At 41.1% G+C, this 12,553-nt stretch overlaps 1 protein-coding gene across 2 annotated transcripts in view; it reads left to right on the top strand.

Annotated features, from left to right (window-relative positions):
* Nucleotides 1–10,938, top strand: part of PPM1L (protein phosphatase, Mg2+/Mn2+ dependent 1L) — a 359,360-nt gene extending 348,422 nt beyond the window's left edge. For both annotated transcript variants that reach the window (XM_002716344.5, XM_017346885.3), the window contains exons 3-4: nt 2,470–2,631; nt 5,429–10,938. In XM_002716344.5, the coding sequence (XP_002716390.1) occupies nt 2,470–2,631; nt 5,429–5,775 (509 nt within the window). In that variant the 3' untranslated portion in view covers nt 5,776–10,938. The remainder of the gene's footprint in view (nt 1–2,469; nt 2,632–5,428) is intronic.
* Nucleotides 10,939–12,553: the final 1,615 nt, after the last annotated feature.

Below are 12,553 nucleotides of genomic sequence, written 5' to 3'. Positions count from 1 at the left end.
AATCCAATCACCTCAAACAAGAAAGATACTTAGTATCTCACAGAGCAAGGGCAGGTAGTCCCAGGCTGACTCAGCAGTTCTCTGATGTCCTTTGAGCCTTGGGTTCTGTACCTCTTTGCTCTTCCATCCTCTGCTCCTGGAGTCCTGGACCCTCATACCTGCCACAGTTTTGGGAAACACAGGGGCCAACATTGAACCAAAGAAATGGGTCACTGTATGCTCTATGTCTTTGAGTGAAAGAGAACGGCTGCCCCAGAAGCCCCCAGCACACATCCCCTTGGGTCCTTTTCCAAGGGGTACCCAATGTCCCTCATTGGGATAAAAGGGCATTTCATTATCCCAAACTTTTTTGCTTTGCCTCTCAATCTCCATGATCTATCCATTCTGGTGGATTTCTTTTAGCCCTATCTTTTACTGTGTTAACTGAGATCCTCACTGATTCCACCTTTATCTGTTTCTACATTGCCACTGGAATGTTCTTTTAAAACAAATCTAATTATGCTGCCATCCTACTAGAAACCCTTCAGTGATTCTTAATCACACATGGGATTCAACTGAAAAATTTTTTTAGCTACAGGAATTATTCCTTCTCTCTCTTTTAAAAAGTTTTACCAAGCAGTTGACTGCAACCACCAGATTAATGTAGAGCTTCTCTGAATGGAATAGGGGTGAGGAAGGGACCCATAGCTTAACCAGGTAGATCCCTTCTCTTCACACCAAGACCCCTAAGCCTCTCCCTGGACTACCTGTTGGTAAGGCAAATGAAAATGCCAACTACCAGAGGGTATAGGTTTCAGGAGTGTCAGCCAGGCTCATGGCATAGACTTGGATGGGACAGGAGCTGAGGTCAGGGACACACTCACCCAGAGATCACAAAGAAGAGGGCCCTACAGAGAGATGTCTACAAGTGTCATATGATGTAGTGCCCACAAGGCATGTAACATCTAGTAAAACAAAACGATGTCTCTATTTCACCTTTCAGATTCTAGGAATGTGCCTTATAGAGGAATTCATACTCTGGGGAATAAGTTAACACAGATGCTTAAGGACAAAGTAAGGAAGCCCAAATGCAACCAATATCAATAACTGAGAATAGCAATTTCTAATTGTATGAATTGTGTTTGTGTTTATATTTTTTTCATTCTTATAGCTTTTTCATAAAGAGTTAAAAAATGCTTTGGTAGTACTTAAGATTCACACTTCTCTCTCCCCTCCTCTTTTCTTCTCAATAATTTTTGTATTAGAAATCCTGAGTTAACCAACATTTCATGTGTTTCCATTTCTGAACAAGGCAGTTCTGAGTTAAATAAGCTCCAGGATGGAATATCAAACAGAATTACAATAAGTGAATATGCTTATTATTCTAATTATTCCCTGCTCTTGTTACCAACCTGTATTTCTTCTTTATATCTATTTAAGGATTCGGTCTTTTTTTTTTTTTTTTTTTTTGTACTTCTGTAAAGACCAAAGAGCTATTTAAATGCAGTTTACATTCTTGTTATGGAATATGACCTTTTTAATGAGGGAAATGTTAATGAAGACTAATTAATGAATAATTTTAACAAGTAAAGGAGTTGTCAGTTTGAGGCAAGAGATGAATGGGTTGTGCACTGCAGCAGGTGTTTGCATATTGACAGTGACATTGTCAGAAGGGGGGGAGGAGAAAGGAAGAGAGTGCAACAGAGCAGGCGCCAACCAGACCAGACTGTTCAACTCTGTTTGCTTGTATCTATTCTCATTTCCAAAAGGATTTGAGGAACAATTGTCCTCTTGCGTACTGTGTGGATCCCAGACAGATCTTCAACTGAAGATCTGCTTCCCTCTCTACTCTGACAATCCCACCCTCTACCTCCTGTCTACCTAGACCTCATTTTTGTTGTCACTGTGGGTTTTTCTGCTTCTACCTTTACAGTCTGCCCGCACTATACCCTGGGGCTGACCTGTTTCTGGCCATGGGTCATTGCAACCTCTTCTGATACCAGCAGCTTCTTCCTGGTCCAAGGATCTGGTTGTGGGAACACCATTTCTGGTTTCTTCCAGACCTGCAAACTGAGAACCCACCCAAACCCCAACCTCTCCACTGTCCATAGGGACTTCATAGAAACTCAGTACCAATGAGAAGCTGAAAATAAGTATCCATTATCTGGAGCTTCAAACTGATGTTGATTTCTCTGCTAATCCTTTTAAACATGATATGAGCTTAAATTAACAGCAGCAGAGACAAAGTGATTTAGGAAAATGATAATGTTATCCTATCCTATTTCAATGACACTCTAACATGGTTAAGAAAATTGACTGTCAAATTTGATCAGTGTTGTTGCAGTGAACAGCTATCATTCCCGGAGTGGTTAGAGTCAAATTCTTACCCAGCAGTAGTGCTTTTAATGACAGAATCCAGTAACTACGAGAAGCAACTGAATCTCAGTGCATTGCTGACCTCCTACACTGCCTCTCTTTTCTGCTTTTCAGGCACAACATGTTTGATTGCTCTACTGTCAGATAAAGACCTCACTGTGGCCAATGTGGGTGACTCACGTGGTGTCCTGTGTGACAAAGATGGGAACGCCATTCCTTTGTCTCATGATCACAAGCCTTATCAACTGAAGGAAAGAAAGAGGATAAAGAGAGCTGGTAAGTTTCTGAAGGCCTGTGAGAAGTCTGCCATCTTGTTTGGTGGTCAAGGCCCTTGCTTTGAGAGCTTATGAAGGATCAAATGTTTGGGCACCCAGTGATTAGCCCCTCAGGACCGAGGCTACTACTGAGAGAGCTTAGACTTGACTTTATAATGTTTTCTATCAAATAAATAGCCACTGAATTTTCCCTCCTTCATGGCCAAAGATTTCAGAAGGACCCCTACAATCCCTTCACCAATTTAAGTGAGAACTTTGGGCCTCTGCTTCCCACCCCCTTCTCATCTGTTATCATACCTTGCTTCCTGCCCACTACTAACAATTCCCCAAATGAACCTTGTTTCTAATACCTCTGTGCCTTCGCAGGTGCTGTTCCTGCTGTCTAATGCATGACAGTTATTTTGTACCTGAAGATTCAGTTTAAGGGCTCCTTTTGGAAGCCTTCTTATCACACTGTGGCTAAGGCTCCCCTAATGTGAGTTGTGTGCCCTTTCTTTCCCCTACCATCTTATGTGGACCCCTTGGGTCATCTCTCACAGTGTATACACATACCTGGCTCTCTTACGTGTCTTGCTTTCTTGACTATGAACTCTTTGAGGGAAAGAGGTCTTGACTATCTTTGAATTTCCAGCACTTAGCTCAAGTACCTAACTAAGTTTACTTATTTATTCCAAATCTGTCCTCCCCAAAATAGCCTCCTGAGAAATTTACATTCTGAAATATTCCTGGAAATGAGGGATGGAATGGACATTAATGAGAGAAAATCAATTTAAAACTAAGTTATATTTCAAGGTGATAACTGCTGTGGAGACACAAAGTAGGTGAGGGAATGAAGAGGGACAGGGAGCTGCAGTTTTAAGTAGGGAGTGCCAGGTAGGCATCACTAAGGTGACATGTGAACAAAGACTTGAGGGAGGATTATCAGTTGATTATTACACTTTCATAATTAGACTTGGGGGCATTTCATTCTACCTGTGGAGGGCAGGTTACGTTCACTCCCCAGACAACTGCAGCATGCAGGCTCTGTATGATGTGCCAGGAAGCAGGATGCTCAAGTACACTGGTCTCTGACCAAGACAGTCCTCTGCTATCTGCACTCTCAACCTACAGGTCAGCTTCTGCCCAATGAATAAATGACGTGAACTTAATCAACATTGGAGTTTTCACAGGAGGAAGCTGTAGTGTTGAGTCAAAAAGTGGTCACTTTCATTACAACTCCCTACTTCAGTGACTGCTTGAGATGCAGAATAATTTTGAATAAAAGCTTTGGTCTGGTTTTCTGTTGATGGGATGGAACAAACAATAGTTTAGGAGCATCCAACTTTGATGAGCTCCAGATAGAAGGAGCAAAATACTCTGGCTTCCTTACTTATGAAGATACCATGTCTTCAGTAAGATTCTGCTGTGATCCTAGACTTAAGATAGTTACCTATTCCTTCACAAAGGCAGGTGAGGCTGTATACCTGATACACCTGGAAATGCCACCACAGTATCCAATGCTGTCTTGTGAAATGTCACTGCTATTTTACCCTCCCTCTTTTTCCCTGCCAGACCTTCCACCCACACCCTCATCCTACAGTGATTCTTCACTGAAGCAAATTTGGATACCATATCTCCAAAGAGACCTCTCTAACCTGTTCTTTTACATAATTCAGTATATTTATAGCAGGATATTTATATCAGGATATAGCAGTATATTTTATAGAAAGATTTAAGGAACAATGATTAGTTTTGCCATCTTTATGTGTCTTCTCTGATTCTAGCCTTCCTTTCAGGACATCTTTCCCTCTCCCATTAAGCATGAGAATAAGCTCCAACCACTGTGGCCAAATATCATTCATGTTAGACTATCTCTGCTCCTTATACTGCTTCCAATAACAACAGCAGTAGCATCAGCTGTCATTCATTGTTTGTACACTCAGTGCTGGCAGCCAAGCATAGTGCTTCATGGACACTTGCCCTTTACCTGTCTTTTGAGGTTGCTAATATTATCAGCATTTAACAAGGGTTTGGAACTGGAGTCCCAAAGAAGCTTACATACCCAAGGACACAAGGATAGCAAATGGGGAAACCTGAATTAAACCCAGAATTGTCTGACTCCTGAGCCCATGCTTTTGCCCACTAGGCAATACTTTCCGGAATATCCCCTGCATTCAGGCCCACAGAAATTCTACATGTCATTTGGACTCCAGGTTTAACACTCATTCCTTTCTGGTCACAACCAGAAATCACTCCTCTATCCATCATCTGCAGGATTTAGCAGGTCCTGGACTCCCCTGAAAGAACACTACACTCTGCATGTACCATTTAATGTATAGGGCTTATCTCTCCTGTCAAATGACCTACTTCTTAAGATAAAGATATCTGGATTTTGTTTTCCTTAATCCTGATTTGGGGGGTTATTATGAGATACAGGAACACTCAAGGGTATCCTGTGTCCAGTCTCTGGTGCCTATCCGCCTTTCAGCATTTCTTTGACACTCTCCATGAAAATCCATGCTAGTGTTCTCTATTATTAAACACTGAGCTGCCATGGTGCCCCTCACCATACCTATCCTAATTGATATGGTCTTGAAAGTCCTCTGGATGCCAAGGAGGAGCACATGAGGCCCTACTGGTAGAGTCAAACTGCAAGCCACACAGCAAGATGCTGCTTGGTCCTGGCAGTGATGGGGTTGGGGGAATGCCAGTGGCCCAACTCACATGCAGTAGGTCAGCCTGTTGTACATGTATCCAGACTGTAATGGCCATGGGGAGAATCAGCTGGGTAAGCTAATGGGCTCATTCTGTCTTTCCAGGTGGTTTCATCAGTTTCAATGGCTCCTGGAGGGTCCAGGGAATTCTGGCTATGTCTCGGTCCCTAGGAGATTATCCACTGAAAAATCTCAACGTCGTCATCCCAGACCCAGATATCCTGACCTTTGACCTGGACAAGCTCCAGCCTGAGTTCATGATCTTGGCATCAGATGGCCTCTGGGATGCTTTCAGCAATGAAGAAGCAGTTCGATTCATCAAGGAGCGCTTGGATGAACCTCACTTTGGGGCCAAGAGCATAGTTTTACAGTCATTTTACAGGGGCTGTCCTGACAATATAACAGTCATGGTGGTGAAGTTCAGGAATAGCAACAAAATAGAAGAGCAGTGAACCCTTCAGGGGTCTCAGCTGCCTTTGACAAAAGGACTACAACACACTGGTCTCTTTTAATGTAGTGAAGGTGTGGGAGTTGTAATTAGGATCATCCATCCCAGACACGGAATCCCCCCCTCCATGGTGGCCATTGGTTTCTATTCAGTGAACAGAGGGTGCTCTTAGCCAATGTAGTTGAGAGGCTGGAAAATGTTTTCACCACATTTTCCCAAGTCTTTCATCCAATGTCCAAAATATAGAATTAGATAGCTGTAAATTAACATGTGTGAGGTGAGTGGCAAATGTACCATGTGTTCTCCCTTTTTAGATTCTTTCAAGATCTTTTTCAGGGTCCTCCAGGTATCAGCCTTTGTGTCTCTCCTTGGAAAAGTGGGCAGGGCAGGCCTCCCCGGAAGCAGGAGGCAAGCCACTGCTTCACCCGTGAGTCCAGGGCTGACGTGGCAGTGCCCTCTGCTGAGAGGCGGCGCTGTCCTCTTGAGTATAGGTTTTCTGCTCAGCAGCAGCCTACATATCCATTTGGAATGGTTCGTTATTCAGTGGCTGATCTTGGAGACAGAAGGAAGGATGGGAGATCCGTGGCAGCCACCTGCACAGCAGAGACAATCCTTTTCTCTGGTCCCCTTTTTTAGTTACACAGACTTTGTATACCACCTGACCTGCCTTTGTGCTTTATCCTGATTGTGCATGACCTTAACCTTACCGTATGTAATAGGCAGCTGTTAATGTCACCACCAAACACTACAATTTTTCATCTTATGTTACCAAAAAACCATATCAGGGGAAATAAAAAAAAGCCAATCACAATGCCCATCTCTAAGGACAGACAGAGGAAAAGAACGCTGAACAAGCCACAGCTCCCCTGGGAAGTCAGCTATTCACAGTGGGAGAGAAAGGTAGGATCTGGGGAGGTTACCACCCAGAACTGAGCTCCAGCTGCCAGTTTATGCGCAATCTTTCCTCTGCCCCTATCTTAGTAGCTTTCAAAGTGTCTTTCAAGCAGTGTTCTGAGAAACAGCAGCCTGGAACTGCATGTGTGTTTCCTGAAGCCTCGTACAGAGTTCCTAGCCACCACAATTTGGAATTTGTTGGTAAACTAGTGAGACACTGCCCCTTGACAATGGAAAAACAACAGCCTTTTAACATTTGGTTGCAAATCTCCATCTACACTGGGTAGCGTTCCTCAGATGCACGCGAATTGCCCCACACAGCCTGCACGGGAGGCAGCAAAGGGACACCAAGGGACCTGTGTGCAGTGACGACAAAGCTGGTTGGGAATGCAAGCATGAGCCTGGCTTGCTGCTCTGCTCCACTATCACCAAAGTCACATTTTTTTTAACCGGTATTTTATAAATTAATTTATAAGACAAAGCTGGGTTATCATCTTTGCCTGGCTGAAGTGGCCCAAGTCAAGCAAGATTTTTGTTGCATTCCTACCCGTCTTGTGGGGTTTTGTTCTTTCTGAGTGGACATTTGTTGTTACAGCTTCTTGCAGGCCCCATCCACTGGCCATCTCCCAGCAGCCATGCCCCACCCTCTGCCCACCATCTGCTGTGGAACTTTCCTGAAGCATTGCCAGGACGGAACTCAGAACTCAGGAGAATGAAAAGATTGTCTTGTGGCTGCCAAGGAGTGCCATCCATCTTGATTCATCCAAGCACTCACCTTTGACTACTATGAGAATTAATGATTTCCCAAGAGATTTGCTTACTTTTTTTGTGTGTGTGTGTGCTGTATTTTCCAAGAGTAGAATTAGAACCTTGGTTGTTTTTAGCCATAGAATGTTCTAGTACAAAATATATGCCACCATTTTAGATATAAGCATTTGCCTATTGAGATGCTGAAAATTTGGAGGTGTGTTTTTAGGGCAGGCTGGGGAGAGAGATACATGAAATCAATGCTGGGTAGCTGAGTCGCTTGAGATTTAGGTTCTGATGCTGCAGAATAGCTGCACCCACTGTCTAACAGAAGTTCCAGCATTTTACAGACCACAGCTAGCTTGCCTTTTTTATTTTTAACTTAACATAAAAAATGCTTCATAAAAAAGGAAAGATGTTTTTAAATCCCACAATAACTTTTATTGTATAAAATGAAAAAATGTTATGTTTTGGTGAAGATGAAAAAAAAAAACTAAATTAGAAAATTAGTATGTACCTATCCTGCAGAATTCCTTAGTGGATGGTGCTGAGTGTACAAGTTACCTAGCTTGCTCTGAGATTCACAAAGCTGCTTGCAAGTTTGAGTTTGCATAATTCATTCATTTCTCATTTTAATCAGAGGGTATACCTCCTGCTCCCTTTCTGCCTCCCCCACCACACAATGGCTTCTAGATTTTTTTTTAAAAGATATAAGTTTTAGGCAAAAATCATACTAATTTGGTGAATAGTTAAGTCAAAAACCAGAGTGCTTTGTCCCCTTCCCCCATATCGTCTTGCAGCTGTCTCCTTCTGACCCCATTCAGCTCTTGGGGTCTGCAGTCATCACTCCTGGGTTTCCCAGTGATGCACTGGTTGCTCCCCTTCTCTAGTGGCCCAGGGAGGTAAATTTAGCCATTAGGGAAATTGATTTAGGAAGTCTGAACTTGAAGCTTCCCTAAACAGCACTGCCAAAGCTTTGGAATTGTTGCCCGAGACTGCCTGGACTCTCTAGCTAGCCTGAGTTCGAATTGCCAATAGTCCCCATGGTGCCAAATTTTGGGATGGTTTTACAATGTTTTAGAAATGAAGCTGGGAATGATCACATGCTTATGAGCCCCCAGCAATTTGCCAAGCCCAGGTCCTCATTTATGCACTGCTCCGCTGCTGTTCCACTGGCAATTTGTACTCTTCAAGTGGATTAGGGTTGGCAGGGGAAGAAGGGCCAGGGAAAATGTTTTTAGAATTCATTGTATTTGATATTCTTTAATCATAGGAATAAACAATACTTAGATAGCTCCAAAGCTAGCTCTATGATCTGAGTTTACTTTATAGGACCAACTTTCCCAAGGGAATTAACTGAGTCACTGTTCTAACACAACATGACTATGCACGTGTCCACATTACTACTGGTAACCAGTGGCTATGTTCTATTCCTTGCTGTGGATTGAAGGTATTGGACTCTTGATTTTGTATTTCTGATGAGAGAATTACACAGAGAACATTACAGTGAAGGAGCATATGCAAGCTAGGCAATTTAAAACAGGCCTTATTTCCTACAAATGCAGTGATTGCAATATTTTGTTCAGGTAACAAACAGGATTGCATGAATAATGACATCATAATTTCTATCCAATCTGAAATGATTCCAAGAAATTTACTATACTATTGGATTGGGTAACTGGGGTGTCTGGAACTATAGAAGGGATGCAGAAGAGGAGTCATCACTTTTTCTTTTGTGAGACGTACCTTTATTTTCCTGAATTTTTCCCTGAGTTGTTGCCAGATCTAAATTTACAAAGGGCAACATTTCAGTGTATATTTGAAAGTACTATATAGGAATACATACTTTGTATAAAGCTTTATTTTCCCATAATTTCAGAAATTCTTTTTTCTTCCTGTTGACCCATTATTAGATTGGTCTTCCCTTACTGTTGCTCTAGAATTGCCATAGCATCTCACACCAGCATTCCTGCTCTGGCTCTGGAGAACTGGTATGGCTGTTAGAATTCCATGATAGGGCCAGTTTACTCACACTTGCGTTATTTAATTAATTGACTAATCAATTATTTAATCAATTATTTAATTGATATCTAGATTCTTGAGCTAGTTAGAGGCACACTGCAGGAATAAAAGAATCCAATGTTCCTCAAAATGTGTTCCCAAGAACACAAGTTCCAAAGATGTTCAAAATACTAGATTCCAAATGAATTTGGGAAACAAACACTTGCTTAGAAAGTATATTTAGGCTCACTGAAGGCTGTGGGTTAAGTGTCCTGCAAGGGAGAAGGAAACATCCACATACACAGTTACTAGTTCAGTGTTTTCCAGATGAATCTGATCACAGAAACTTTCTCTGAGTAACACCCAGAGACATTCCATGGAACTTGTGTTCCACAGAACACACTTTGGGGAAGTCTGGATGGTGCAAAGCTTTCTCATTCACCATGACCCTTAGTAGTAGTGGCAGTACAATTTGCAATTTAGAGGCACTAATCATTTCACAGAAGAGGCTGACATTAATAAAAACACTATTAAGAAACAGTATGATTTAAGATGACCACCAGCAGCCTCACATTGATAGCAGAAGTCCAGTAATTGTACTTGAGGCTCTCAACATTATCTCCCAACTTTACATGAACAACAAGCAAGAGCTTGCCATAGTGAGGCATTTCTCAAATTCATTCTATGAGCTTTCAGGTGCTTTTTTTGCACTTATTTTTGCTTTCCAGATTGAATCAAAACAGATATTTTTACATTTCATCATGTGATAGTAAAGAATATACAAAAAACAGGATAAAGAAAAAAACATACTTGGTTTTAATTCATTTTTCTTCAATGGGATTTTTCAATTATTTGTTGTCTAATAATGGAAATGTAACCTATTAATATTTACTCTTTCTTATGTTATTCTTTCCAGATTTAAAAAGTTGAAATCAATTAGAGTTCATATGTTCTAAAATTCCTACCCCATGACATCTCACTTTTCACATTGATGTATATAGTTAAGAGTGTCAAGTTATTTCTTTCCTAAAATGGCAGGCTTATAGTTCCAAAATAGTAACCCTCGGCCTGGGAAATGTGTTTGGGAAACTATGAGAGATAGCCGCAAAATGATGGGTGAAATAAATCTAGTCAAAACATGGTATACATTGAATTTAGAGTAAAATCATTAATTTAAAATCATATAGAATATTTACACACCCCTTTGGACGGACATTTTAACCAAAGTAGTAAAAAAACTAAAAGACTCCTTAGGCTAGATGACATGTTGCAAAAGGCAAGGCAGAGTCTATACTATTAAGCTGCCAGTAAATATATGTTACTAAATGTGTTTCGTAATGTGTACATTTTTTTGCTGATTCTTAGTAAGGTTAATGCTTTGTCTATTATTTGTTCTTTTTACCACTGTTAAACTGCAAACTGTTAAGCCAAGGGTTGACTGTGATCATTTTGTGTGTTTAGTCATAACCACACCATCATATGTACAATCACTTTAATAAATCCAAGTTAAGGACTTTGAGAAGTACATAGCAACTGTTCATTTTAACAAATCATCATAGGCAGTTTTCCTGTTTAAAACTCCACCAAAATAGCAAAAAGTGTACATTATATTTAGAAAAGTGTTCCATTTACTCCCTAAGTCCCATATCTGACAATACTTAACCACAAAATTCCAACTGACATTTGCCAAATCCAAATTAATCTCGAAAACCTCCAAGACCAGCAGCCCTGTTTCAGAGCACAAGCAGATGACTATCAAGGTTCTGGAGGCAGATTTTGGTGGAGGAGGAGGGAGAACAGCAAGAAAATCTGCCTGGGTTGCTCACCACCTCTGCAGAAGATGGACTATCAGCCAGATGTTCTCTCCTCACCTTTTGTCACGAGGCAATTCAGAAGTTACATGTGATACTATGCATTATCTCAAATACTTTAACAGTTCACAATTTAAAATATCCCAGATATTAATATAAAAAGTAGGTTATCAAAAATTAATTATCAGATTTTTAAATTAAGATTATAGATTTTATTCAATGGCAATTTCTGACATCTGAACATAGATCAGTAGTAATCAGCTGTTACCACTTTTCACTATTCAAAAAACTGGCCTCCCTTTAAGAATACTGGCTAATGCTTTTCCTGTATGTTAATGAATACAGCATTTTAAAGAGTGTAAATTTTTAATATATTTATTTAATTCATTTGAGAGTCAGGGAGAGAGGTAGGGAGACAGAACTGCCATCCACTGGTTCACTCCCCAATGCCTGGGTCCTAGGAACTTAATCCAGGTTTCCCAGGTGGGTGGCAGGGATGCCACCTCTTGAGCCATTACCTACTGTGACTTGAACTCAATATGGGATGTAGGCATCCCAACCAGAGGCTTAACTGCTACAACAAACACCTGCCCAAGGAAGTATTCAAAGCTTCCTTTTTACAGGGCTGATGGTACAGGCAGAATCACATTTAAGAAAAATACTTTGGAACACTTTTTTCATTAAAAAACTTCAAAATTAATTTCCAGTGTGATCAAAGTTAGAATGTAAAGGAATTAAGGGCCAGCGCCATGGCTCACTTGGTTAATCCTCCGCCTGCGACACCAGCATCACATACGGGTGCTGGCTCTAGTCCCAGCTGCTCCTCTTCCAGTCCAGCTCTCTGCTGTGGCCTGGAAAGGTAGTGGAGGATGGCCCAAGTGCTTAGGCCCCTGCACCCGCGTGGGAGACCAGGAGGAAGCACCTGGTTCCTGGCTTCAGATTGGCGCAGTTTGGGCCGTACCTCTATTTGGGGGGTGAACCAACAGAAGGAAGACCTTTCTCTCTGTCTGTAAATCTACCTGTCAAATAAATTTAAAAAAAATGTAAAGGAATTAAAAAAAAACACAAAAGGTAAAATCAAAGAATAATATAAGAAGACATCTTTTAAATTAAGAAAAGAATGCATTGTATTTTAGTACATCATGATTCAAACTTTTTGGTATTTGTGCTTACTGACACTAAGGAAATAACATTGAAATGAGAAAATGAGCATTATGAATTAGTAAATTACAGTCCTTATTTAATTTTTTCTCAGTGAAAATGCACAGGTTTGGACTCATTTACTGTTGTCCTAAACACCTTTATTATCCTAGGTTTTGCCATTCTCAT

This window comes from Oryctolagus cuniculus, chromosome 4 (assembly GCF_964237555.1).
Source record: "Oryctolagus cuniculus chromosome 4, mOryCun1.1, whole genome shotgun sequence".
NCBI lineage: Eukaryota > Metazoa > Chordata > Mammalia > Lagomorpha > Leporidae > Oryctolagus > Oryctolagus cuniculus.
This window is presented reverse-complemented; position numbering and strand designations above follow the sequence as displayed.